The sequence below is a fragment of the Alosa sapidissima genome, chromosome 20 (genome assembly GCF_018492685.1).
Source record: "Alosa sapidissima isolate fAloSap1 chromosome 20, fAloSap1.pri, whole genome shotgun sequence".
NCBI lineage: Eukaryota > Metazoa > Chordata > Actinopteri > Clupeiformes > Clupeidae > Alosa > Alosa sapidissima.
Window position 1 is genome coordinate 23,143,881 of NC_055976.1, and position 27,460 is coordinate 23,171,340.

At 40.4% G+C, this 27,460-nt stretch overlaps 2 protein-coding genes across 3 annotated transcripts; both read right to left on the reverse strand.

The window, feature by feature from the left end:
• Window positions 1-405: 405 nt before the first annotated feature.
• pola2 (polymerase (DNA directed), alpha 2) lies at window positions 406-8,158 on the reverse strand. The gene is made up of 18 exons (XM_042074149.1): window positions 7,732-8,158; window positions 7,156-7,280; window positions 6,824-6,912; window positions 6,678-6,735; window positions 6,261-6,367; window positions 5,815-6,011; window positions 5,343-5,431; window positions 4,775-4,927; window positions 4,529-4,591; window positions 3,584-3,635; window positions 2,997-3,121; window positions 2,800-2,838; window positions 2,637-2,710; window positions 2,356-2,464; window positions 1,967-2,073; window positions 1,642-1,698; window positions 1,326-1,452; window positions 406-826 (listed from the first exon to the last, which is right to left on the reverse strand). Exons 1-18 carry the CDS (start codon window positions 7,817-7,819, stop codon window positions 674-676), a joined length of 1,812 nt encoding a protein of 603 aa, XP_041930083.1. The 5' UTR covers window positions 7,820-8,158; the 3' UTR covers window positions 406-673.
• Window positions 8,159-14,149: 5,991 nt separating this feature from the next.
• On the reverse strand, window positions 14,150-27,328 carry zgc:195212 (DUF4554 domain-containing protein). Of its 2 annotated transcripts, XM_042074017.1 has the most exons (16): window positions 27,214-27,328; window positions 26,810-26,933; window positions 26,672-26,725; window positions 26,453-26,583; window positions 26,222-26,305; window positions 26,074-26,129; window positions 25,885-25,953; window positions 25,533-25,728; window positions 24,058-24,226; window positions 22,970-23,125; window positions 20,159-20,280; window positions 17,979-18,089; window positions 16,607-16,705; window positions 14,968-15,025; window positions 14,589-14,677; window positions 14,150-14,436 (listed from the first exon to the last, which is right to left on the reverse strand). In XM_042074017.1, the coding sequence occupies exons 1-16, from the start codon at window positions 27,238-27,240 to the stop codon at window positions 14,383-14,385; spliced, it is 1,599 nt and encodes a 532-aa protein (XP_041929951.1). In that variant the 5' UTR covers window positions 27,241-27,328; the 3' UTR covers window positions 14,150-14,382. The 2 variants fall into 2 exon arrangements, with proteins under 2 accessions (XP_041929951.1, XP_041929952.1); XM_042074018.1 differs by lacking the exon at window positions 16,607-16,705.
• Between the last annotated feature and the right edge of the window lie 132 nt (window positions 27,329-27,460).

The window sequence follows — 27,460 nt, forward strand, 5'->3', positions numbered from 1 at the left end:
AGGCTGCACTGAGATCGAGAAGTACCAAGGTGGACACTATATTAGGGTGTTTATTTGTATGTCCATATTTTCTATACATTAGTGTTCAAGAGCTGAGACTACAGCAATAGGCATATGCGTCCATGATGTTGACGGAGTTTTTAAATTGATAAGTTGTGCCAGTGATGCATTTAAAAATAGCCCAGCCTATTTCATAAGCCTGTATAGAAACACATTGAGTTCCTAAAAATTCCACTGCACACTGGTTGAGAACCACTGCTGTAGCCTACCATTATTTACCACAGCAGTGCAGAAAATATATTTGTATAATCTCCTACCTGCATTAGTATTATCAAATCAAGTAATTTAGAAGGCTGAACATAAAACATGAAAACCATGCTTTATAAAATTATTTAATTATAAATCTTTAAATTCATCAAAACTGACAATCATGTAATAAAGAAGAGTATAACCACACGGAAATGAGACCATAATTTACAGACAGATACAATAAAGAGAACTGGAGTGATGCTATCAGATTACACAAATCACAAACCCTACAAGAAAAACTATGAAAATTACTGTATTTTTTTCCCAGTATCTAAAGCATTTAGGAAAAAACAAAACAAATACTTAGGTTACATTTCAATTACATGACAAACAAATGTACAGTCTTTCTTGAATCCTTCCTTTTTCATATCTTCACTACTTGTCCAGATAAGCAGGGGCTTCTTCTCTTTCCCTCAGCGTCTGGGAATCTTCTCTGGACGAGCAGCCTGCCAAACGTGCCTCCAACTTGTCCTTTGGTGAGTCGCCCAGGATTGATGCACAGACAACCAATCACATCCTGAGAAAATATGACCAGAAAGATCACATGAGGGAGAATTCAACTGATTTTCATTTAGCAAGATTCCTGTTATTTATGGTGAAATATGGGCTTACAAAGATGTTTATTGCGATTGTATTAAATTAATAGCCAACTATTTTGGTAATGGTTTGTTATTTTTTAAGGAAAATACAAAATAATACCCTGATCAAAGCCTTTTAAACTACATCCAGCTTCACTTAATCTCCCGTAAATAAAATATCTGGTGTGTGAACAAAACAGGGCGTTTGAGGACACAATCTTGGGCTTTGCAAAACACTGGTTGGTATTTGTTCACCATTTGCTGACATCTGCAACTAATTGCTAAACCGTGAAAATAATCAACAGATCAATCGACTATGCAATGAATCGTTAGTCACAGCCCTATTATTGGATCCTGGTCTTGTATCCCTGGAGGCATTATCATGATGCCTAAGGGGGCGTATGTTAACTATCCCACACAAGGGCCTCGATGCTTTACCCTGATGAAGTAGCGAAGCTCTGAGGGGACGAGCAGGACGTCAGGGGTGACGGGCATGTGGCCGTGCTGCTGAAACTTCTCGTAGTCCATGTTGATCTCCTCCGTGGGAGGGTACAGGGGGTAGTAGCTGTGGGGCAGAAACAGGAGTTCACATGGCAGAGGTGCGATCAAGGAGCCAGCAAAACTATTTCAACTATCTGAAGGCTGTGTGTGTGCGCATGAGTGAAAGTAAGTGTGTGCATGAGTGAAAGTAAGTGTGTGTGTGTGTAAGTGTGTGTGTGTGTGTGTGTGTGTGTGTGTGTGTGTGTGTTTCTACCTCCTTTGGGTCAACATGTGCTTCATGATTCGGGAGAAACGGTCAGAGCCAGCAGCACTGAAATGACACCATCAACAAGTCAGAGTCCAGAAGCCAAGACAAAAATTCCAAAGGCATTTTACATACTGATATGGGAACATTCAACAGTAAGAGTACATTAAAATATTTGCACATGATTATATAACGAGCATGGGCTGAAACTCTAAGAGGTTGTATGGTCTTGCAGATGGGACTTTATCACAGTTTTAATCATGGCAAACAATGGTGAGTGTACGTGTAACGTCACTGAGCCTTAATCTGATTGGAATTTAACATTAAATGTTACCTGCTGATCTCCTCAGCTCCCATGTGAAACAGAATATCTGTAGAGGTCAGGCCAAAGGTCACACCCTCAATGACCAGAGTGCATGGGTCAGGCACCAGGCTCACTCTCTGTTCGGGACAGAACAAGACAACAGAATGGAGTTCAGTCATCAATGTCCTTTTCATGGCATTCCATGTAAAACATTCCATTTCAACAGTAGCACAGCAACTTTCAGTTGGTGATTTGTGGTACAGCGGACTAAATCTCATCTGAGCACAACAATATTCTCTTCTTCTGATGTAAGGTACAGTAAATGGTCAGTATATGTTCATAAAGAAAACCCGTTTTGGACATTGGCACTATGAGCTTGCGGTGTTAAAGTATTTAAGGCTTAGGAGTGTGTAACTGACCTCTACATCCTCCTTACTGAGGTCAGGTAATGTGAAAGGGGGTTGTGGGTAAATGAAGTGGTGGTGAACATCTCGTTGTGACGGAACGAACACCAACTTGCATCCAATTCTTCACAGGAAGATGAAAATAAGGTAAGAAAGCATGGCATTTTTTTCATTTACAATATACAACTAATGATATTCAACTTGAAATCTGTATAAAATGTGCTGCACAAACGGTCACACTTAAAAAAAAATTGTAATATATAAATATTTAATGACAGGAAGATGAAAGCACATACCCTCTGGTTCCCTCCACAAGACTGTTCACACATCTTGTAAAGATACTCTCAAAGGTTTCGGTCACCTGACATTTCTGTTCAAAAGAACCAATTAGCAATGCAATTCAACAGTAAAGACAACGAAAAGTGGTTAAAACAAACAAACAAACAAACATGAACTTACCTCAATCTGTTCATGTTTTGAATCAACAAATGGCCCAAACTGTAGCAAAAACAATTATAAGTTTGCCATAAATAGTCACTCAACTCATTCCCATTCTACAGGTGACCAAAATAAAGTGTTGTGTGTGTTGTGTGGCCAGTATAGGACCTCCACGACAGGAGCGGGTGCTGTACTGTGCCGTGCGCTGATGTTCTCACCAGGATGCAGACGTGAGGGCGGTCTCTGGAGATCACGTTGAGCAGGTCTAGCAGAGGGTCATAGGCCAAGCTATCAGAAGGAGTGTAGGGACCGCAGGCAGTCAAAACCATCACCGGCTCAGACTCTACAGACGCAAAGATAGGAACATACAAATTAAGAGTGGCGTCTGAAGGAATTCCTCAACGTTTCTACACCCAAGACCTTGAAATGAGACTGCAAATCATAACAACCTAATCCTAACAAAATCATAACGACCTATAACCCCCTTTCTAAAAGAGTTTGAACACTGTGTAGAATGTATATATAAACAGAATGTGATCTGCAAATCATGTAAACCCATATTTAGTTTCAAAATTACATAGATATCAAATGTTAAAACAGACATTTGAGATATTTGAATTTGTACTATTTTATGAAAAGTAATTTTTGAATTTGATGCCAGTTAAAACCCATCTTAAAGTGATAGGTTAATTTGAACTCCCATTCATTTTGCAGGGTCATATGACAATGACCGTAAACGGGTCTCCTACATGACCGTAAACGGGTCTCCAAAATGACATATTGGGGTTATTTTAGCACATCTCACCCTCCTCAGGTTCTTCTTTCACTTCTGTGGAATAGAATGGCAGTGGAACACCCTGCAGGGTAAACAGAAAAGTGGCCACAATGGCACTCATTTCTGAAATGTGCGTATGACAGAAAACAGGCGTGCGCTTATTTCTACACAAAGCATGGCATTTATCAATTTGAACGCGCGCAGTGGCTACGCTCGAATCTCACGTCAAGTCTCAACTCGTGTACGCAAGTTTTTTAGGCGGCATAGCACGGTGCAGCAGTAAATCGGCGGAGGATTGGAAAGTTGAAGAGTTGAATTCATGGAATATCTTGGACCTAAGACTAAGATTTGTAGCCTACTTGCCAGGCATGTAGCCTGTTATGTTGACATATTTGATGGCTTAGGATAGCCATAGGCTATGAGGAGAGAATTCCTTTTTCTTTGGAAAACGCAACAGTCATATATTAAGTGTCGTATGGTTTTGTAATGAATGTATTGTGCGTTCTCTGCTAAAATAAAGTGTTGCATTTCGCTATACTTTCCTGGCTTTCTTGATGACACTGTCAAAATGAATAAGGTTCAGCTGGACCTGCAACGTCACTGTGGCTTTCTCGAGGTCACAAAAGTTTCTCTTTTGGACGTTTCTCTAATGCACCTCCGTGTCGTAAATTCTAGGGGCGACTGCCGGCCTTTAAAAGGAGCATATAAAGGGGCGTGATATTTATATTACACTTGTTTCCAGCTGCCACATTTATCAACACACGTTTATTCTTACGCTGGAATAGAAGTAATATGGAAGTTTCATAAATCGCATGTGAGCCCCGTCGTAAGATGATTTCTGCACTCAGATCTACGCTAGTTTCTACGCTCGGTTGATAAATGAGGGCCAATATCACTGAAGATAACATTAAGAGACATTTCTAGAATGTGTAAGCTGCATCTCTGTGCATCCGAGTCTGAAGGGAGAGAGATTACCTCATACAACTTTGATGGCATAAACTTGACCCCATCAGTGTTCATACCCTCCATGACAACAACCTGGGAAAAAGAGAGGGGTTTATGAAGTAGTGAGGGAGAGAGGGAGTAATGTTAAATGGTACTGCAGTAAGTGAGTGTGTGTGTGAGTGTTCACCTGTTTAGGGAAGAGGGAGTAATGTTAAACGGTACTGCAGTAAGTGAGTGTGTGTGTGTGTGTGTGTGTGTGTGTGTGTGTGTGCTCACCTGTCCAGGGAAGAGGGAGTACTCCCTGAGATCAGACAGGTCCAGCCGCACCTGCCTCCCACCATGGTCTTGCCCCGCCTCCAGGAGCACAGACTGGGCGTTCAGCTTCCCATTGCTGTCGCAACACACCTGGCCCAACACGGTCACCTGGTCCTAGACACACAGACAAACAAAAAAGGCCAGGTGTCAGACATCAACCACTTTCAATTTAAACTACTGAATCATTCAGATTTACTGTTGCAGTGGGTTAGGAAATGTATCCAATTAGCATGGAAAAGCATGGCTCAGTTATCAAGTAGTATCAAGAGCAAGTTTGTGGAAAAGTGAACAAATCATTTAGTAGGACTAGTGTCCAGCCTGGGTAGGGACCTGAGGGGGGAGTAGGGTGTTAAGGCCCATTCACTCCAAGAACGATAACTATAAATAAATATTGTTCTCGTTAATATAAATGACAACGTTCACACAAACTATAACGATAACGACATGAAGAACGATATCGTTGGGGATCACTTCAGAGCGATTTTCAGTACAATAAAAAGCCGAGTATTAAAGTGAGGTGGAGGGCTACCTGTGCGGGCAAGGACACAGGGGAGAACTCCTCAATGTTGAAGTGGACCTTTAGTTCCTCGCCCAAGACCTCAATCTTCTCAGTCAGCACTGAATTATAGAACAAACATGGGGAGGGGTCAATAATGAGGATCATGTTTACAAGACAGAAACCATTGAGTTAAATTCCATTATTACAGGTCATAATCGGACTAGGAGAATAATAAATGGATACATCAATGAAATGCCTCTATTTAGTTATTAACAGACCTGCCTGTAACGAAAAAAAAAATATATCTTTCAATAGCTCTGAACTACTTTAATGGGCCAGAAACTGACCATGTAGTGCAACAAATGTAATGTAAACAGGTTGAAGATTCAAATCTCAGCTTCACTGAAAATGAGGACTACCCTCAATGAACCTCCCGAGAATAAATAAAGATTGAATGAATGAATGAAATGGGCAGAACAGCGTCTGGTCAGCGAGGACCCACCATCACGGACATCTCTGAGCCGCTGGAACATGTGCTTGTAACTGGAGGTCAGCGCGTCCTCTCCGCTCAGGAGCGTCCGGACGCTCACCTCCCTTTGACCCTTCTGGCCGTTCCAGCGCTGGTCCTGCGACTCCCCGAAAGTGGAGACCACCTCGCCACGAGAGCCGCGCACGCTGTACTTCTGGGACGGGGTGGCGCTATGGAGGACGAGAGACAGAAACACAGACAAGAGGAGAGGGTGAGATACAGAGGGAAAAGGGAAAGTGAGAGAATAAACAGCAAATTATGAAATACCAATGGAGAATGCGTTTCTATGGATATATAGAGAGTGCCTGAGTGTGACTGAAGCAAATTTGTGTATATGGACACATGAGAGAGAGAGAGAGAAAGAGAGAGAGACTGTCTATGTTTTTGTGTGTGTGTATGTGTGTTTTAAACTAAATTACCATGGGGAGAAGCTGGCAGGAGAGAGCATGAGCCCAGGGCTGGTTATGCGAGCAGACCTCTTAGACTGGGGATTCTCTGGTGTAGTGAGAGCTCGCTTCTGGGAACCCTTCAGACACAAGCATGACTTTAGCACCATGAGCTACTGCCAACACTACTGCCCTCTTTCATTAAGGCTGGTAAAAACTACAATGGCCATTTGCAAATATCGCTATTTTACAGATATTTGTTTGTTTGTTTGTTTGTTTAATTTAAGGCCATTTCAGCAACTAAGGCTATTAAATGGCCAGAGCATTGTGTGTTATAGAAGTTTAAATATGTGTTTTAAAATCTATGCTAGTAAGAAATTCTAAAACCTTCAAAGGTGGGACCTTACTAAAAACATCAGCTATAGAATTTTGGTATTTTACAGATATTACCTTGGCCGGAGTAGAGTACGAGTCCAGGAGATTTTCCTCCTCCTCTTCAGCTTTGATTCTGCAGGGTCTGAGTCAAGGAAGACCAACACTTCTGGTTGTATCATACCATATCATAGTGTATTATGAGTCTCAGTGGTTAAGGATACAGGTCCTGAAGGGAGTTGATGTTCTGGGTCCTGTTGTACGAGTCCTCTCTCCTGGTCGCCTGTTTGGATTTGTTCCTCTTATTCAAAGCCTGCAGAGTGCACAGAGCAAATCAAAGGTGCATCGTCATATTTCAGGCAGGTCCCCCGCATGATTACTTGCTATGCCTCAGTCATGTCAGACTTACACTGAAGAGGGCAACTGGGAAATTCCCCCAAATAAACCCACATATTCTACGCACTCCAGACAGTGCCTACAAACACAGTGTGCCAAACCAAAGCAATGCAGAGATGGAAATGGTCTCTTCAGGGACATCACCGTGCTTTCTCCTCACCTCATGCTCAAACTGCTCCAGGTGGTCCATGTTCAGCTTTAGACCTCCCTTGGTAGTGCTGAAGGCGACCCACTCCAGAACTATCTCTTCCCCTTTCATCCTGTGGCACAAACACTGCTCCACCACTAAAAAACGGACAGAGCAGAGGTGAAAGATTAGCGTTAATGTTATGGAAACACTGCTCGAGTAAACATTTTGGTCACTCCCATAGACATAGAATCGTTCTAGCTGCTACAGTCAATGGTCACTCCACTATGATTCACTACTAACGATTATTGTTTACAGTTTACTGCAAGCATTCCGAATGTGACACTACGAACCTAACGTGAGGAACAAGTGGCAACGATTTCCAAACAGATGTTTACCATAAGCAATCGCACTTTAGTAACGCCATCACAGCGAACGTTGGTTAAAAAACAATTGACATGTTTGGTTATACATTTGTGGACAATGCAATGCACGAGCTAAAGTAAACCAACGTAACATTGCGTTACTAACGTTAGGATAAGTCAACAGGTAGGTCGGCGGCAGCAGAAATAACTTTGACTTCAGTAGACATTTTCTTGTATTACTTACTTTTATCCAGGACCGAAGAATCATCCCCATAGCCTATATCGAACAGCTCCAACTCCTCTTTGATCTGATCCGTGTTTGGCATCGCCATGGTATTTGCATTAACTCTCAATTAGTTCCAAGCGACAAATGTTCATACAAAATACTCTGTGACTGTATAATATTAATATAATATTTTGGCAGTGAAGGTAAGTTAAGCTAATGTTAGCTTCGTCAAGCAGCTAAGAGCACATCTGTTAAACTGATAGCTACACCTTTTTTTTTTATTACGATTAAAGTGCTGACATAGGCACCAGTCTACGGTAATGAATGTATTTAGACCTGTTTTTTTTTAATCGTCTAGAAAAAAATACAAAGACTGACGGCTCCTTGACACTTCTAACCCATTCAGATTGCCGCGAAAATCTCTTCTCTTCTTCTTTGGTGCAAACGGGAAATACGTCACAGACACAAACCGCGCGGATTACCAGAGCTCGTCCTATTAGACATTCTCTGGTACTACTGCCAGAGCCCGTTTACCCCAAAATACCAAGCTTTTTCATTGCAGTTTAGGCAAAATAATTAGCCATACAAACTGGCAACTGGTGACCAATGCGTATTTTACTGTGTAAAATATCATTAACTGTTAGGATATTACCCAGGATATTGTCACAGCTAAGCTGGCTTCTGTAATCTTTCAACCAAAGTTAGGAGTCATGTTGAATAAGGGTGTGCTGCACGGACAGTCACATAGGCTATAAGTCACCATCACTGACTGTTAGGCTAATTGGGCTACCAATCTTGCAGTCGCAATAAACAATGGATCCGAGACATTTTCCTGTTCCTATATTCTGTTTATGTAGGCTAATGTATTTGTGAATGTAGCCTGCACAATGCAAAGAAATAAAAGATAAACTGGTGCATTTCCATACTCAAATGAACATTGCGAGACACTTATCTCTTATGATCTCATCCCAGAAAGATTTTCTTTGACTTGTTAGTTTTTTTAACATTTATTTTATCTAATGACATGGTGTGTGTGTGTGTGTGTGTGTGTGTGTGTGTGCGAGTGTGTGTGGAGGGTCAATCAAATTCTATGATTACCACTGATGTGAATGATCTCACAAATCACACAAATCAAATTTTAAAAAATCGCAATAGTATCGAAATCGAGATTCTTCACTTGCTATTGGTATTGAAACAATAATGTTGGTATCGTGACAACAGGAGTTGTGGATGTGTCCCTACCAAAGCTGAGACCAAACCTACGCCCTTGATTCATTGTGACACATGTGTTTTTGGTAACAATAAATACGATTTATTGTTCTGTCTTTCTTTATTAATCAGATATTTAATTATTAAGAATTTATATTAATTACATTTATTACAAAAGAGCCTAGAGTACAATATCAGAATATCAAATGACATTCACAGTTGCAAACTTTGTACAATTGCACATATGGACACTAATGGATGTCACACTGGTATAATGTTGCAGATTTGTCTGTGAGGCATTGCAGACATTTATTACACCATATAAAAGTTTATTTCATAATTCATTTTGATAACAGTCACAGTTTGACACTATATTGATAAATGCATCATTAATTGCTTCCTGATGAACTGACCCTTTCAAAAAGTTCTCTGTGCTTGCCAAGAATGATAATGGCCAACTGCAACGTCAAATATGTAACTTAAAATGCACCTGCATTTTGAGACAAAATACCTCATACGTGTTTGTACAGCGTCTGATTACAGGCATTGTCCCCCCCCCACTCTCTCTCTCTCTCTCTCTCTAGAGAGAGTCAGTGAGTGAGTGGTTCACATGACACATGAGAAAGGAAGAAGTCATTAGTTCACCTGAGAGGTCATTAGTTCATCTGAGTTCTGATAGCAATAATTTTAGGGTTTCAAGACTAGTTTTAGTTAGCCATGTGGGCCCTCTTGGCATTAAACAAGACACCCTCCCCTCCCCCAATGAAATGCTAATGTACTGGTTTCAAGGGCTATCAGTTCCACAAGACAAAGGATGTTACCTTGCTATGCTGTATCCATGTCGTGAAATGTATTCATGTTTGGTATCATTGTAATAGTCTCAGTACAAGGATTGTAATGATTTAATTGTAAGAATGTTTGGAACATTCTATAAGTGATATTTCTGATGTATAGGATATCTCTCCTCATGCTGATCAGATAAGAACGGGTAGGTGTGAAGTAGGTGTGTCTGATGCCATCTGGAGAACCAACCACGTGGGCTTGTTTTGCAAAAAGTGCAAAAGTGACTAACTTGCATTGTTTGTTAGAAGAATTAGAACTAGATGGAGAACTGAAGAGAGTGAGAGGTTGATCCAACAGAGGCCATGGCCTACATAGACCATAGACCATTTTACCCTCTGCTTGTAACAGAATAAACCTGATTCCTGAGTTTTCCTGAAGTTTGCCCGTCTAAGATTAATATTAAGTCATTATTCACCACAATTACTTTCAGTTCATCTGCATTCTTTCCTATGATGCTCATTGAAATGCATTGAAAGTCATGGAGCTAAATTTCTCATCAAGTGTACCTTTAACCAAACAGTAAAATCTTGTTTTTTTTACAATGAATTTTTACTTAAGGCATTGTGGTTGATATGTGCATTACATTTTTGGACCATGTGATCACATTAACCTGTATTTCCGTAAGTGTTCTTTTTAGGAATAGTGTAAAAATGAGTAACCCAATTTGACCAACAACTAAAAATAGTATGTTAACATAAATGACTATGAGCCCTATCTGGTCAGAGGCGCAAAGTTTAAAGACGTTAAAGGCGTGGCCAGTCCACATTCACTTAAGTAATGTCGTGATTTTGTGATCAAATGCTGGGCACTGGGCACAAAAGGCATGTTCTTGTGTCTTAATCAGTCATGGGTGCGTTTTGGGTGTATCCTTTAAACAAATCATTCCCTTTAACAGCAAGCAACGCAACTTCAAACAGTGCATCGGTATTTTGATAGTCAGCAAGATAACTTGGCTAAAATGAGTGCAATTTAATGTTGGGGTGGAAAAGTAAACACGATCATTTAAATCAAGTAAACTATGCTTGAACTGCTAAAGTTTTGCCACACTGTGAAATTAGTTAGTCAACTGTACTTAACCTGTTAGCTAACCTTAGTTTTAAAAATCATGCAAACCGATTGCCTTGAAATTACAGACTGGAATAGGAATTGCAAGTTGTGCAAACAAATGCTTACTCAGTGTATAGTGCACTTACACTACTGAGAATTCCTATTTAACCTAATTTAATCATTACAAGTTAAGTTGGTCTGTGTGTTTATTAAACACTGTATTGAAGGTGTGCTAACCCTATAAAAATAATAGTTTTCCTTATAAGCTAACCCTACTTAAAATGTTCTAGTAAGTAGAAGTAGTAGTAGTTTTGTTGAGATACTTCCCTAAAATGAGTGTTGCTTAATTTTCAGGTGGAAAAGTAAGCAATAAAGTAAAGTACTTGAATTGCTGAAGTTTGTGCTACTACACTGTAGAGTTAGTTTGTTAACCTTATTTAACCTGTTAGTTAACCTTAGTTAAAAAAGCATGCAACCGATTGCCCTTGAAATTGCAGACTAATCTGGAAAAGGGATTGCAAGTTGGGCAAACAAATGTGTAGCTACTTGGTGTAAGTGCACTTCCACTACTGAGAATTCCTATTTCACCTAACTTGGTCATTACAAGTAAAGAATACTGTATGTTTATTAAACACAACACGTGTATTGAAGTTGTGCTAACTAATGTTAGTTCAGCTAACTAATATGACATTTCCCGCAAAGCATTTCCAGAATGCCACAGCCCCGGCCTAGTATCTAAAGGGATCACATATTAATCCTTACTGACATCTAATCTTAAAATACAATATTTAACAAAGTGACAGCGACACTAAAGGCTAAATATACTGTTGTTGTGCAATTTATGTGTAATTATGTTGATGCATTACACCGTCAAGTAGAGGACTATCCAAAACACGCCCCGGCCCCCACTTTGAAAACCACTGTCCTAGTCTACTATTGGCCATTAACATGGTGTAGGGTGGGACCTTTCTTGATGCACTTGCAGCAGTGTCGGACGTCAGAAATGTAAGTAGCGAACACGCTTGCCTTTATTGGCCTGCGGCACAATTGAACTGCGGAACGAAATGTTTCCCCGATCAGGAAATACTCCTTAATACGCAACTTTGTGTAGGCTTAACAGAGGTAGCCTAAATATCGTGCCTATGACGATGACAGCTTTAAAAAAAAAAAAACATTTATTTCACTTGTCTCGCTGGATTGAAGGCAGAATGTGGGATGCAAATAGATGAATGAGGGTCGGGAGATTCCATTAATAAAAACCTAAAGTTTTGCTAACATTTTCTCCATTATTATCGTAAAATATGTCTCCATGCAGGGCAGGGCTGGTTCTAACCTAGGCTAGGCTACTATATTTGGGTGGGCTGGTAGAAATTTTGGGTGGGCAACATAGCAAAGCATACCCTAACATAAACACAAAACAAACACAAAACAATCAGTACTACCTAGCTTGAGTTGCTGCAGCCAACAGCCAGGGATAGGCAGTATGTCTGATACATGTATGTAAAATACAAAATAGTATGTTGTCATTTTTATTTTATTTAGTTGGAAAAAAATGGCATCATATTTTGTATCAAAATACTTTACAGGTTTGTAGTTTAAAAATAGTGCCAAATTCTTTTGGTAAAACCAATAACCTACTTTTGGTGATGTGATTATAAAAGTGCAAAACAATGAATGCAGCACTGGTGCTGACTTGTAATTTGCCCAGAGTTGTTGTGATCAGAATATTGAGATTCAGGCAGATACTGTAAGTTTCTTGAGAACTTTAGTCATCCAATTCAAACACATGGAAGTCATCCAATTCAAACACATGGAACCGGTTATGTGGTTGCCCTGCAAGAAAGTTGCACCATGTGCAACGTGCACAATGTTTGCTCACATCCACAATACACTCCTTAAGTAAGTATATATACTTTTTTGATCCCGTGAGGGAAATTTGGTCTCTGCATTTAACCCAATCGGTGAATTAGTGAAACACAAACAGCACACAGTGAACACACAGTGAGGTGAAGCACACACTAATCCCGGTGCAGTGAGCTGCCTGCTTCAACGGCGGCGCTCGGGGAGCAGGTTAGGTGCCTTGCTCAAGGGCACTTCAGCTGCGGCCCACTGGTCAGGGCTCGAACCTGCAACCCTCCGGTTACAAGTCCAGAGTGCTAACCAGTGGGCCACGGCTGCCCAATACACTCCTTCATACCAACCTCAAGTTTCTTGAGAACTTTGAAGTTTAAAGAACTTTAAAGTTCTCAAGAAATTGATGATTAATCATCTAATCGGAAGAGATGGAACCGGTTATGGTTGCCCTGCAACAAGTTACTCCACGTGAAAATTTAATTAATAATTTGCCCAGACTTTTTGTGATCATAATATTGAGATTCAGGAAGATGAAATTGCTCACATACACAATACACTCCTTCATACCAACTGCAAGTTTCTTGAGAAAATAAACAAATAGACAAAAAAGCAGGTCAAATTATTGTAGCAGCTACAAAAATAGATGGCCATAGAATGGGGGAAATGTCTTGGATGAGTATATTTTGTATATCTTCATTTACAGTAATATAATAAAATTGATTATATTTTAATGTCCCCATGATGGAATTTGTTTTAGAACAGCATAGCCCAGTGACAGACTTATTATATAGAACGTTATTGTAAGGTGCAGCAACTTCGGGTGAGATTACAACCAGAGTCAACGAGACGAGAGCAACGATGACAGGGAAACAGGGAGACGCTTTCCAGCACCATTCAACAAAGGAAAGTAGGCTTCAGACTTCAAGCTGTGCAAAGCAAATGCAGCAGTTGGGAATAGGTTGGAAATTACTGATTTTCAGCCACTTAATGCTCATTCTGGTGTAGCCATAATTGATACAGAAGTGTAAAGTGTATCAATTACCCTACTATATATTAAATTAAATATATTTAAATTAGACTGAAATAGTTGGCAACACTGCGTTTATTAGACATTCTCTGCTACTGCCAAACGCTGTGTTCTTTATAGATCAGTGCTGCCAAAAGAGTACAGAAGCCTTTTAGGGTTTCTATACTCTTTGCTACTCATCAAATGTCAACACGACAAGTGTTTGTGTTGTCTGTGTGCTGCTGAGACGTTGAATTTCCCCTGGGGATCAATAAAGTATCTATCTATCTATCTATCTAACAATGTGATACGGTGTTTGCTTTCTTTATCAAGACGTGAAAAACACTGTTTTTCATGTTTAACTGCATTCCTTCATATCGTTGTAAATGAACATGCATAATGCAAAATATTGCCCCCCCCCCCCCACATTAGAAAACAGAAATGCTTTCATTAGAAACATACAGGACAGGGCCACCATAAAACACCCATTTGTTTATTATCACTTCAAAAAACATGGTGACAAATGAAATCAATGTATCAATCTGAATATTCATACAACCCTTGCATGAAGCACCTAGTAACCGTTTGAATGAGTAACACTTAGATATGCCAGATAGTGGTAACATAATATGCATACAAACAAAAAACAAGACTGCAGAACGTTTGTTTTAAACAACTGATTGTTGTGTATTATAACAGTTATATAGGCCTTATTGAAAAAAGTCCCAATCAGAAAAGTTGTGAACTGCTTGAAGCCAGTCTTCCTAAGGAAAAGACAAAGACAAAGAGCATTAATGAGACTCAGCCACAGCACACATTGCAGACAATATCAAAAACCCCAAGGCATTATGTACTATTCGCAAATGAATTGGGTGAAAATGCAAAAGGGTATAGGACAAGTGTCATTCATCAGTACATCAGCAGAGGGCGCCGTCTTCTGCCTTTTGGCGGCACTGGATACAATTCTGTCCTGGTGGTCAGTCTCCCCCTCCGTGAGGACTTGGGCTGCATCAGAGATCAATTTCAGTGAATCTACATTTTTACCAGCTCTGTCTTGATAAATGTAGTTAAATAGTTAAATATAGACACCCCCTCCTCTCTCTCTGTCTCACACACACACACACACACACACACACACACACACACACACACACACAGACAAATTTACACTGAGCACACAATAGGTAGAGTCAATCAAAGATCTGACCTAAATCTAAGTCTAATACCTCAAAGTACATTTACACTGAACATGACATAGATGGCTGTTTAAGATGAAGGTAAAAATGCCCTCTTACCTTCATCCTCCCCCTCTGGTCTCTGAAATGAAGGCTTGGGCCCAGTTCCAATCCTAGGCTACAAGGAAAAGGTAAATCATTAACCTTCTCATTCACCGATATCTCATCACTCTGCTTAGTATCAGTATCTGTGGTGTACAATGCCAGTGCTACGGATGTGTTCACTTCCAGCATACAGTAGATACAGACAGGCTGTGAATAAGGGTGTTTTCACATATAGTCCTTTTTAAATGAACCAAACCCAGTCCAATAAAGTGGACCAGAAAGTGGGTGTCATTATTCTTAGAACTGTCCTGGGATTTCCAGTTTAGAACTTGTCAGCTTATATCTGTTTAATGATGACTTTTCCCTAGATTTTAGACTTATACATAAAAAAACTAATTTTCGCAGGGTTAGCTGCAGCAAAAAAGACCATTATACACTCATGGTTTACCCCAGCTGCCCCATCAATACAATAACGGCTAGACCAATGAATATGTATGCTTTGTAATACGTATGCATTTTTATTAATATTAATTTTTTTTAAAATATTATTATTATCTTATTTTGTGTAACATATCTAAAGATGTTTAGATAACTGGAAAGGCGCTGGCTATGTTCCAGTTGAGATTTTGTCATGTCATGATGATTTTCTTAAAGGTGAGCAATGTCATGCATAGCATCATAAGATATTCATTACAACACTTTTGTTAAGATAACACACACACAAATATGGTCACAAATGTCTGTATCATGTTTTGTTATAGGGCTAATAATGACAGTTTTGATAATGAACAATATGCATTCTCTTTTGCCAATGGCAAGTCAAGGAGGATAAAATATCATTTTTGTTGTTAAAAAAACTAAAGTGAACCTGGGGCGCTTTGTGTTTACAATGCATATTAGGCCAACCACATCGCAGACTTCAAAGCCAACCGTGCCAACTACCTCCCGAGGTGGTCTCGGCACAGTTCGCTTTAGAGGGGGCTGAGTTTGTTTGGTGTGTTCACATATGCACAAAAATGCTGAGTCATTAACATAACATAAATGGCTTAACATAAATGATTGATGGCAAAGTTGCAACGGTTTGGCTTGAATTCCCTACTACTTGAAAACAAATAAGATAATGTTGCTGTTGGCGAACAGTGTGACACGAGTTAAGCTTAAGTTGGCAAAAGTTTGAACTAGCCAACTAGCTCCGCTGGTGGGAAACGCATGGGACTCATAGCGCTGTCCTATTGCGTGCAGAGAGAATTTGAAAGACAACCGATTATCCCGCCCCTCGGACTGAGCACTGTGAACGGTGAGTGCCCAGACCCTACATTTTAATGTGGGTCTGGCTCTTCAGGCTAGGGCTGAAAGGACCAAATGTGAAAACACCCTCAGTTAGGTTCGCTTTAGAGGGGGCTGAGTTTGTCTTGAGGTTTTTACATTTGCACAAAAAATGCTGAGTCAGAGATCTGAGTTCGTTTAGAGGGCTGAAAGGATCCAGTAACGATGAATGAGTATTATGAGATGAGATAGTATTGTTTCATTGAACGGTGATTACAGGAATGAGGCGAATACATATCTGATCAAAGGTGAGACTTGTAGAGTTTACGAGAATGTTGATGACCCAACCCATAGTGATGACACAAGCGCTACAAGAAAGGTAAATCACCTTGTTAGTGGTACACCTGTGAAGTGGAGTAAACCGACTTCCTGTGATACTGTGAAGCAATTGGTCAAGAGACACTGACAGCTGATGAGTGTTCGGGACCTGAAACAGAACAGGACAAAAGCCTACTGTATCTGCACTGGCAACCCTAAACACTTAATGACAGAACTACATTTTTATCAATACAAGTTGCCAATGAAACTTTAAAGCTCTATTTTATTTTTAGCAAGCAGTTATTACTGTGAAATATTCTAGATGACCTCAAAGCACTGATGGAGCTCACATAATTGAAGGGGTTTGGGCTGAGCACGGACGGAACCTTGCTGGCTCTAATGGTAGTTTTTTCTCAACAGTAAAACTTCTTCATTAAATACCCTACAATTATCTGACCAGGTCTTGACTAGGGTTGCAAAGGGGCGGAACATTTCCGGTAAATTTCTGGAAACTTTCCGGAAACTTACCATGGGAAGTTAAGCTGGGGAATTTTGGAAATATTCCAAATTGGAAACTTTCATGGAATTAAAGGAAATTATGGGAATTAATGGGAATTTACGGAAATGAACATGGAATTTTGGGTAATTCATACAAACTGTTTCATATACAAACATTAACATTTTGTTTCGTAATAAGCAATATGATTTGTATGTTCGGATTTTTGCTTAGCTTAGCATACAAAGCTAGCTAGCATGCTAGCGGGGATCCCATTCTCTGCCTATGGTTTACTGGTGTGCTAAACTAGCAACACTGAACTGCCCAAGATACACTACACCACTCAACAACAAAATCCGATTGGTTGGAAAAATTTTTCCCCATGCATATGAACGCATCATAGGTTTCCTTTATGTCTAGCAGCCTATGCCGATTGCTGTGTGCATGTGATTGACATATGTGCAGGGTAGAAATTTGACTGAAATTGCATTAAATCAGGTTGTTTTAACTAATATTATGCTGCAAGATGGGGTTTTGTCCACTACATTTAAGTTCCCTGTTATAGACTAACTTGCCATATTAAAAATTCCCAGTTTATTCCCATTAATTCCCGTTTATTCCTGTTAATTCTGATATATTCCCGTTAATTCCCATGGAAAGTTTCCAACTTTGAAAATTCCCGGAATTTTGCAACCCTAGTCTTGACCCAGCAGGTTATTTGTGTGGCTAAATGTATGAATTTTAACAGCGGGTTAAATTGGACGTATGGTCGCCTAGAAACATGCATTTTAGTTCTCGAAGGCTGAAAGGGTAGCCCAGCTGATCTGTTTGAGATAGAAACTTCAGCTTTAATCACGATACACCTACACCATACAACTTCTTTGATGCAGGACTTAGATGTGCATGTGTGTTGTTTCAGTTTAGGACAGGCTGAAGTCCCTCTTACCTTCATTTTGTCCAAGCAAGTAGTGCGGAATTCCGCACTGCTGCTGCTATTCACCACACTGGTGAGGGAGCTAAGAACCACCGGCAGAGCTGCCTGCATCTTTCTCTGATTCTGATCACACACACACACACACACACACACACACACACACACACACACACACACATATGTGAACATTAGTATATGTCAGTGGCGGCTGGTGGTTATAAAAATAACGGAGGAAGGAAGGTGCGCTTGATTGGTGTTGGTGGCAAATGTGAGGTTGTGATGGTGTTGGTGGCATATGTGAACAATAGTGTATGTAGGCCGCCTACCCAGACACATTTAAAGCAGCAGTATACACTATGTAGTATTTTAACTGGCAATGTTGTGCTATAAAAGCTGTTCTGACATTCTCAGGGGCCTAAGGAGCTAGGCTAGAATGCAGTAGCCAGAAAGGTTGTGGCTGCAATTCACCCTTCGCTACGCCACACCCGAAAACCGCCACAGGCCAAACGTGGCTTAGCAACCCGTCATTAGGCACGGGAGGTCTGACAAGCTTTTCAAGTTTTGCCATGTTAACCTGTGGAGACTGAAGGCCTGTGGGTCATGAAGGGCACTAATTTGGATGTGTGGTGCCCTAACCCACGTAGACACAGTGAAATAACATGTTACACTATAGAAACATGATATAATTGGGAACACATATTGTTCTAACTATAAAAAATGGCATATTGCATGATATTTCCATAACCGCGAGATACACGCTTCACGATAATGGCAATAAGTTGTTAACAGACGTTCACCAAGATGTATAGCCCATCAGCAATCTATTTAAAATAACACCTATTTGAAGCACCATTCATGATATGTTGTCAAATATTGAAGTTGTGGGAAGTACATAGCTTAAATGGTATGTTTCTTTCGTCCCCCATGCCTGTTCCATTCATTCTGGCCAGGAGAGTCGAAATGCACATTCGACTTCTGCTTAAATAACTCATGAACGGTTTTGTTCAGAGATGAGGACAGATGTAGGTTGCTAGTGACAAAATATTAGCTTTCAGTGAGGTACGATGTCTTTGTAAATTACATTTCATTGAAAAGTCCCGGTCCTCCCTCTATGTAATAGACGTGCAGGGTGCTAAAGCTTGTCAGGCATAGCAACAGTAACTAAGGAGGGCGGGAGAGCGAAGGGTGAATTTGTTGGCTTCCACCGTTGTGCATTTGAGCAAGGCACTTAACCCCAAATTGCTCCAGGGACAATAGACTTTGTAATATAAGTCACTTTGGATAATAGTGTCTGCTAAATGAATAAATGTAAATGTAAATAAATGTAAATTTTGGTCTGGGAAGTCAGGAAAGATATGTAGGTCTAATTATGAAATACTCTTTTCCAGATGTTTAAAATTATGGAAAGTCTGGAGGTTTTGCTCAATGTAATACATTTGCATTAAAGTCTATAATACTAAAAATAGACACTTGTTTTATAAGACCATGTAACTATTTACCATTTAAAAAATAGACCTTAAATGTGGTTATTTGTAACATGCTATTGTTTTAAAGCCAAATAATCGCTATAATTTAAAAACAGGTTGTAATAGCTAAATGGGAATTTATACTCGAAAGGCAAATATCATTGAAGACGTCATTAAAGGAATGCATCATGGTCTGAAACATTCATTAACGATGTTACCATCCAAAGATACAGTTAGAACGATGAAAACCAGAACATATTAACAACAAGAACATTATTTAACAGTTGTTTAGTTAAGGCATAACTTGGATGATTATAACAACGCGTAACTATCCAATTTTTTTGTATCAGCATATCCCTGAACTGTCCACGTTTAAGACAGGCCAGCAGTAGCCGATTGTTTTCTGTGCTACCAGTTAGCCATGTGTATTAGTCATATGTAGCATTCAGTAGCCTACACTAGCCTTACCATCTTTTTTTGGAATATGAATTTTTGGAACTGGTCTTCCTGCTGCTTTGATCCTAACCTTTGCACTGTAGTTGAATGTATAAAAGATGGACATATACATTCAAAAGATGGACAATGTTTGCTTTTTCTCTAAAATTTTAGGGAAGTTTGTTCCTCCCTTTCCTCAATGAAGAATCCTCCTCTGGTATATGTGAATTAGTAGATACCATGGTGAGAATGATGAATACTGACAATAATGTTTGAAAATATTACACTTACTGAGCATTTTTTCTGATGAGGCTTAAGTGTCTTCTCCAGTAGCGACTGCAGTGATGCCGTCACTCTCTCACTATTGTGCCAGAGGACCTGGTCTAAGTGTTTCTCAAACATCTCTTCATTGACTGCCATGAAAGGAAAACAAAAACAAAACGTTCACATGCAATGTTACAGTCATGTCCTGTGTATTAGCCGCATTAATAAAACCATATTAACTGCCCCCGTGTATTAAAGTATAATTCTGGTATTTAGCACTTTGAGTCCCTTTTCTGGTTTGTTGTGAGTGGTGGACACCGAAATTTTGACGATGGGTCCTGTCTCGACTTTCTGACTCGTTTTGAATCGCCTTTGACTGCTTCAGAGTGGCTGGCTATGGGCATGCACAAACATGTCCTTAAAACAACCCTTAACGTTCGTTTTCAAAACTCACCGAGTGGAGTGTTCGTTGATTATTAAAAACACATATATTGGCGCAATGTATGATTTCAATCCGTGTTATCTGCTATTGTGGAACTATTTTTTCAGATACCTCACAACCGCGTATAAACTTCCGCTTAATATTTGAGTCTGAAGCATAGACAGTAAAATGTACCAACCAAATGTAAACAGCCCCCCTTTCCGTTTTCGATAGCGCAGTAATATCAACGAGCAATTGAGTCTTCCAACAGACATGAATGGGATTTTTTGCAAAAGGTCAAATAAAACACGACAGAAACTGTATTTCACTATGCTACTTGTTTTGGAACATCAACGACCTTCTTTTACTGTCTATGCTTCAGACTCTAATATTGAGTGGAAGTTTATACGCGGTTGTGAGCAGGGTAGGATTTTCACGGCGGCCATGGCGGCCATGGCCGTCATAGCGCCTTGCGTTGGCCGTGAGGCCCCTTTGAAAATCAGAGGTTTACAGGCCACGGTGGCCTTGGTGCCCCATTCTTTCAATATTCGGCTTTGCGTCCTACTAATAGCGATTTTTATTTAGCCTGTGCTAAATAAAATTAATTTAGTCTTTTACGCAGTGGAGAAAGTGACAGCGCAAGAAAGAAAGTGCGTCCAAATTCACCCATTCTCAGTTAACCTACTCACGAAGTAGCCTATTCATCACACAGACATCACAAGTATCACATGAAAGAGCTTTTTCTCAGCTTTTAAACGATATTAGCCAAAAATTGCTGTGTTGAACGGTTCGCGAGAAAAGTAAATAATATAATTCAATTTAATCATACATTCTACTGAAGGTTGTGTCCCATGATCTCCCTACCCATTCATCTCGGTGGAATACTTTACGAACCCTTCTTTTAACACATGACAAACCATATATCAGAATAAACAGGAGACCTTACCGAACACAAAGGTGTAAAGCAGTCCCCTGTACAGTTAGCCATTCCAGAGTAATCCAGTTTTGAATTTGCAGTAAAGTTCGACATACATGGATGTCTCCAAATTTGGGCTTTAAGTTTTACAATGTGTTTAAATTGTTCCACATGATTTCATAATGGGCCAAATACAAAATAAATGTTACAAATATCGCCTAGATATTGGTAAATCAGAGGACAGCTGACTAAGAGTTTGTGAAAGTAGCCTTAATGATCACAAAATGCTAAGCATGCATCTAGGCTATTTGAGTTTCTTAAAGCTGAGCTGTGCTTAAATTGTTCAATACATGATTTCATAACAGGCCAAATATAAAATAAATGTTATATATAGCCTAGATATCTGTAAATATTAGATGATCAGATGATTTACAGTTCTATGTTATGTCATGTTTCATGTTTTTGTAATGTTTCATACAGTGATGCAGGTCTACTGCAGTGAATAGGCTAAATACAACTTTGATCATTTTTATAGCCTACTACTGTATAGTTAACTTTGGCTTTGGTGCCCTGACATGTGGCCTTTGTGCCCCCCACCAAATATGCCCAACTGAAGGCCAAGTGGCCTTGCCCCCAGAATGGTGAAATTCCAAGCCTGTTTGTGAGGTATCTGAAAAAATAGTTCCACAATAGCAAATAGCACGGATTGAAATCATACAATGTGCCGATATATATGTTTTTAATAATCAACGAACATCACTAACCACTCTGAGTTGCACAGTTTTGAAAACGAACGTGAAGAAATGTTTTAAGGACATGTTTGTGCATGCACATAGCCAGCCACTCTGAAGCATAACCAAAAACATAATTCCCGGACGTTCCACGTCTGGAATTGGCTTTATTAAAATTCCATGACCTGTGGGAACCCTGCTCTACTTTTGAGGTTGTCTACGACAGCGGCTACAGGAGCTCTGGTGTAGCTTACTTTCAGTTGTCTTTGTGCGTGGTGTTGGCCGATTTTGTTTCGAAGCATACTAAATTCATAGGTTTTACTTTGAATTCTGTGATAAGATCAGCTGTTTCCCATCTTGCCTGAAGGGTACGATTCTCTTGACTGAGCGTTTTATATAAACCGTTCATAGATCTCTGCTAGAACCGCTCATAGACCTCTTCTTTGCTGGCTGTAGTGAAGAAGCCCGCTGGATTTTTTAATATAGGAAAGCGCCCCTATAGGTAGGCTGTATCATTACAATAAAGCTCCGATTCAGATGTGGTAAAAACCCGTGAAACTAAACCAACATTTTTATGCCATTTGAAAATGATTGTATTGTGTAATGTAAATTGATCCGCGGGCTGCATTGAGTGAGGAGGAGGGCCGCATGTGGCCCGTGGGGCCGCCAGTTGCCCATCCCTGACATAGTTAGTGGCTCAAATATGGATTCCTGCTCCTCACCAGTTAAGCAGAACGACGTGATTAATTGGTTCTACGTGGGTCCCTTACCGATGAGGTCAGAGAATTGTGAGTGGAAGGGGTCAGTGTGCTGGAGTAACAGGTAGAGAGTGAGAGTCTGCTTCACGGTCTGGTTCCATTTGGACTCGGTTCCCTGGTCTTCCTCCCTCTCCTTTACATTAAACACCATGTCCCAGCAAAGGGGGCCTGTGGTAGTGTAGAAAAAAAAGCCTTTCATCAGCTTAACAGAGAATACATGTCAACAGTTCCAACCCTTTAACAAAACTAATGGTTAATGCTCTAATGCTCCTTGGGAAGAATCCTACTCAGACAAGGGGTAACATTCACTGAACACTACTTTAAAGGTACACTATGCAAGATTTTCACCTTAATATAACCTTTACGAAGCCAATTTGATGGTAAACGAACTTGTAATAGGGGAATCGTTCACCATACAGCATAGACGTAGCGAGTCGCTAATGAGAGAACTAGCCATGCAACTTCATAGCCTGGCTAACGCCAGCCTTATCTCATTGAGATGGGGTCTGGGAACTACATTACACAATACAATCATTTTCTCCTATTTGAAACGTGGTTTACGAATGCCCAGAGCCGTTTATTGGGCTCTACAAATGTCTATCAAATGAGTCTGTACGTAGTTCATAGCCACTTCGGTGTGTCGCATAGACGTTGCCATCTTCTTGCTGTCCCCCCTCCGTTCTGTGATTGGTTCCTTCGTTGAGGTGAAAATTGAGGTCCATGGAGTCCAGACTGCCTAGCAGCACGAATAAAATCACGCACAAGGCATCATGGGGAAACCCAGGCTAGCAACTTTCAAGAACAGCGCCCCAAATCATCTTGCGAGGATCGTGAAACATTACCTTGTCAGTAGATATAGCTTTTCAGAGATAGTTTTTGCCTGTTTTTGATCCTTCACCTCCACAACGAAAGCATTTTCATTGTGTACAGGGGGAACAAGCCATGAGAAGGCTATTTACAACAGCAGAGTAAAATATAAATATATTGCTACTCTAGGGGGAGTTCTACAGTCGGCAAAACTACCTGAACCTGCATAGTATACCTTTACTTGCACGGAAGAGCAAAGTCATGCTTTCGGTTTTGGGAGATTAAATCCAAACCTCTCGACCCTGGTGCTTCTCCCTCTGCCTGCTGCAAGTCAGCACAGGTCACCCCAGAGAGGCCAAGGTCCTCCCATGCCAGTCGGCCGGCCAGAGACTGCAAGAAGCTCATGGGAGTGGCCATATTGGATTCCAGGCGAGGCATACTGGAGGGGCTGTAAACCAATATGTGGAGTGGGTGGGTTAAGGAAGTGTGTTAACTTCACTAACTAACAACTACTTAGCACCCACTACCATAATATCACCTAGCAACCACTATAGCAGCCAACATGGGCAGCCGTGGCCTACTGGTTAGTGCTTCGGACTTGTAACCGGAGGGTTGCCAGTTCGAACCCCGACCAGTAGGAACGGCTGAAGTGCCCTTGAGCAAGGCACCTAACCCCTCACTGCTCCCCGAGCGCCGCTGTTGTAGCAGGCAGCTCACTGCGCCGGGATTAGTGTGTGCTTCACCTCACTGTGTGTTCACTGTGTGCTGAGTGTGTTTCACTAATTCACGGATTGGGATATAATTCACGGATAGGGAAAAGAGTATATATACTTATTACACGGTTCTTCATAATGCTGAAGAATGCTCCATTCACTTGAATGGGCCTTCCCAACGTTCGGTGGTCGGCTAATTCTCAATAACAGACCGTTGCTAAGTATAACAGACCGCTGTCAAGGAAAATGGGTTTTGTGCTTCAATTTCACGTCTTTCATATTACTACACAAGGACTGGAACTTCATTCAAAAGTGAAAGCGGACGGTTGATCAGCTGTGTTCTAAAGAATGTTGGATTCAAGTTCAGCGTGTGCTGTTGCGAACTATTTGTTTCTCAGCAAAAGCCACGATGAAACGGTAACAAATAGGCTATAGCCTAGGCTATGTAGGCTAAAGAGTCATATCATGGGGAGTTTATTGTTTCGGTTTGGCAAGTAGCCGTGTAATAAGCGGGATAATGTATAGAACGGCGGTCATTATTGGGAAAATAAGTCCCTTCAGGGCGGAACAAGACCCCTCCGCTGCGCGTCAGGGTCCGGTTCGCCCTGTCGGGACTTATTTTCCCAATAATGACCGGCGTTCTATACTTATCCCTTACTTATACTTATACATCATTAGTCTAGCAACTAAAATATTTAAAATTAATAAATATTTGTATTAATGTATTTTGGCATGTCTGGAATAGACTTTCCAAAATTCCATGATATCCCAGAAATTCCATGACCTGTGGGAACCCCGACCCTAGCAACAACTTAGCAACCACTTCAATTATCCTAGCAACCAAAATGATTACACTAGCAACTAGCATAGCAACCGCTTTATTTAGTATAACAACCACCATGCCTTCCCCAGCAATAACCTAGCAACTACCTCTATGCTTGCATTATCTGTTTTAACTATTATGATATTTTACAATGCATTTTTTACATTTTCATGCACTGGTAATTCCTTTGAATTGCATTTCTAGTTTTTCTAGCTCTTTGCAAAAAGGATATCTGAATGGTTGTCAGGCGAATGGGCCAGTTTGGGTACTGCTCCATGCAGGGGCCCAGCGCTGCCATGGTGATGATGCTGGTCTCCCCACCGAGGCCCGTTAACACCATGTGAAAAGGGAGCTGCAGCGGGACCTTTGCGCCCACCACCGCATGGATCTGATCACAGGGAAGGAGACCACCCTCCGAGAAAGGACACCTTCACAGACAGCAAGTGAGAGGAGAGGAATATACAGGAATAAAAAGGGAGTGTGTCTGTGTGAGTGAGGGAAAGATTATATTACAGGACATTTATATGGTTTGGATATATGCTTGTAAAGTTAAGGACAATTCTGGTAAGTTCACACCCACTTACAGTTGATAACTGGTGCTGTCCATGATGATGCTTTGGTTGTTTACTAGCATCTTGCTCTTCACACCATCACTGGGCAAACAGAGGCAAATACATGTAGCGAATATACTGGTATAGACCTGCCACTTAACAAAGGCCACTCATCCTGTAACATACCCAATAACTAATATTTGAAAAAAGAAAAACTTGTACCCAAATACATGCTGGTTAGTTTCCCCATTGTCCTTGAATTTAAAAAAGATTTTCATCTGTTTGGAAGAGAGATATGGCAGAATTGAAATGGAGAAGAAACCTTTGCACTATCAGTTCTGATGGCATCCATGTTTCCTGGCTTTCATACCTGAGCACGGACCAGGCTGATCCGGCGAAGAAATGCTTCGGTATAGAACTTCTCCTGTTGCCAACACTTATTATCCATTGCCATCTAAAGAAAGACCGCAATTATGTCTTATGAAGTAGTCCAGCAATATTCTGTATGCAATAATAGGTGATGACATGCAATTATTTATGATCTATTTCATTTTTTAACTGAATTATTGTTTGGGTTGAGATGTGTGATGAGTTTTCTAACCTCAAAGGCTACCACAAAATGGACTGGGCCCGATGATTTAACAAAGAGGGATAACTCCTCAGTGTCTACAGATCTGCAGGTTGATGCAGATGCAGGGAGGTATGATATCCGCTCTAAAAGGCTGAGAGACTCTGAAAGAAGTGGACAAATATAGAATGTGAATACAACCAAACTTTATCTTTGTAAAGATAGAAATTATGACAGGAGAGTAAAACCCACCATTTAAGACTTTTTCAATTGGATTCGAGGGAGCCCACGGCCCAGCAGCAGCAACTACATGAAATTAAAATGTGTTAATGAAAGAGCCGTCTACAAATGCCCTTTAAGCTGCAATTAACTAGCATAAACCAATCATACTTGTGCACGTGAGCTTGTCGGATGGATGTGACTTGGTGGCGCATAGGAGCACCAGAACATCGCTGTCCTTACGAGTTGAGTATTTCCGTGGTCGGTCAAGGACTCTCATCAAAAACCTAACTACCTGTGGCACACCCAAATGTATTAATGTATATGGTAGAATTATTTTGTTATCCATAGATTTACAATAAAACAGTTAGATCAATCTCAAACATTAACGTTAATATAAGTCGGAATTGAGCTAGCAAAAATTCTCACTGAAAATGCTAACGTAGGCCTAGCATGGCTAGCGACTTTAGAGCATATTTTATGTAAAGGCACAACAACACTCATGGCAGCGTAACCTCACTAAAATACACTCCTCAGTATCTTAACAACTGTTTAACTATAAATAAATAGGTTACCTTGTAGATTTCTTTAATCATTTCCATGGTCTATCAGTCACATCAGCTAACAACTCAACCTAACTAACTTGTCCTGCACAGATCACGTGGTATATGAAAAGGCGGTTATGGGTGACCCTGAAATGTATCCATTCCTCTAAGGAACGAAAAAAAAAGAGCAATGTATCAGTTCCATTGTCACATCGTTGCCTTTATTTTATGACATGAACAGCCTCTGAACTTCCAGCATATTCATTATGATGAACAC

What these genes read in the sequence shown, in the direction of transcription:
- pola2 (XM_042074149.1), bottom strand. Translation starts at nt 7,819, where the DNA reads ATGGCGATGCCAAACACGGATCAGATCAAAGAGGAGTTGGAGCTGTTC. An exon ending in ACTCCCTCTTCCCTGGACAG is followed by an intron (nt 4,592 to 4,774) that starts GTGAGCACACAC and finishes TCTTTTTCCCAG; the next exon opens with GTTGTTGTCATGGAGGGTAT. An exon ending in CACATGTTGACCCAAAGGAG is followed by an intron (nt 1,453 to 1,641) that starts GTAGAAACACAC and finishes TCTGCCCCACAG; the next exon opens with CTACTACCCCCTGTACCCTC.
- zgc:195212 (XM_042074017.1), bottom strand. Translation starts at nt 27,240, where the DNA reads ATGGAAATGATTAAAGAAATCTACAAG. An exon ending in AATTGAAAAAGTCTTAAATG is followed by an intron (nt 26,584 to 26,671) that starts GTGGGTTTTACT and finishes CACTTCTTTCAG; the next exon opens with AGTCTCTCAGCCTTTTAGAG. An exon ending in AGACGGCGCCCTCTGCTGAT is followed by an intron (nt 14,437 to 14,588) that starts GTACTGATGAAT and finishes TCTTTTCCTTAG; the next exon opens with GAAGACTGGCTTCAAGCAGT.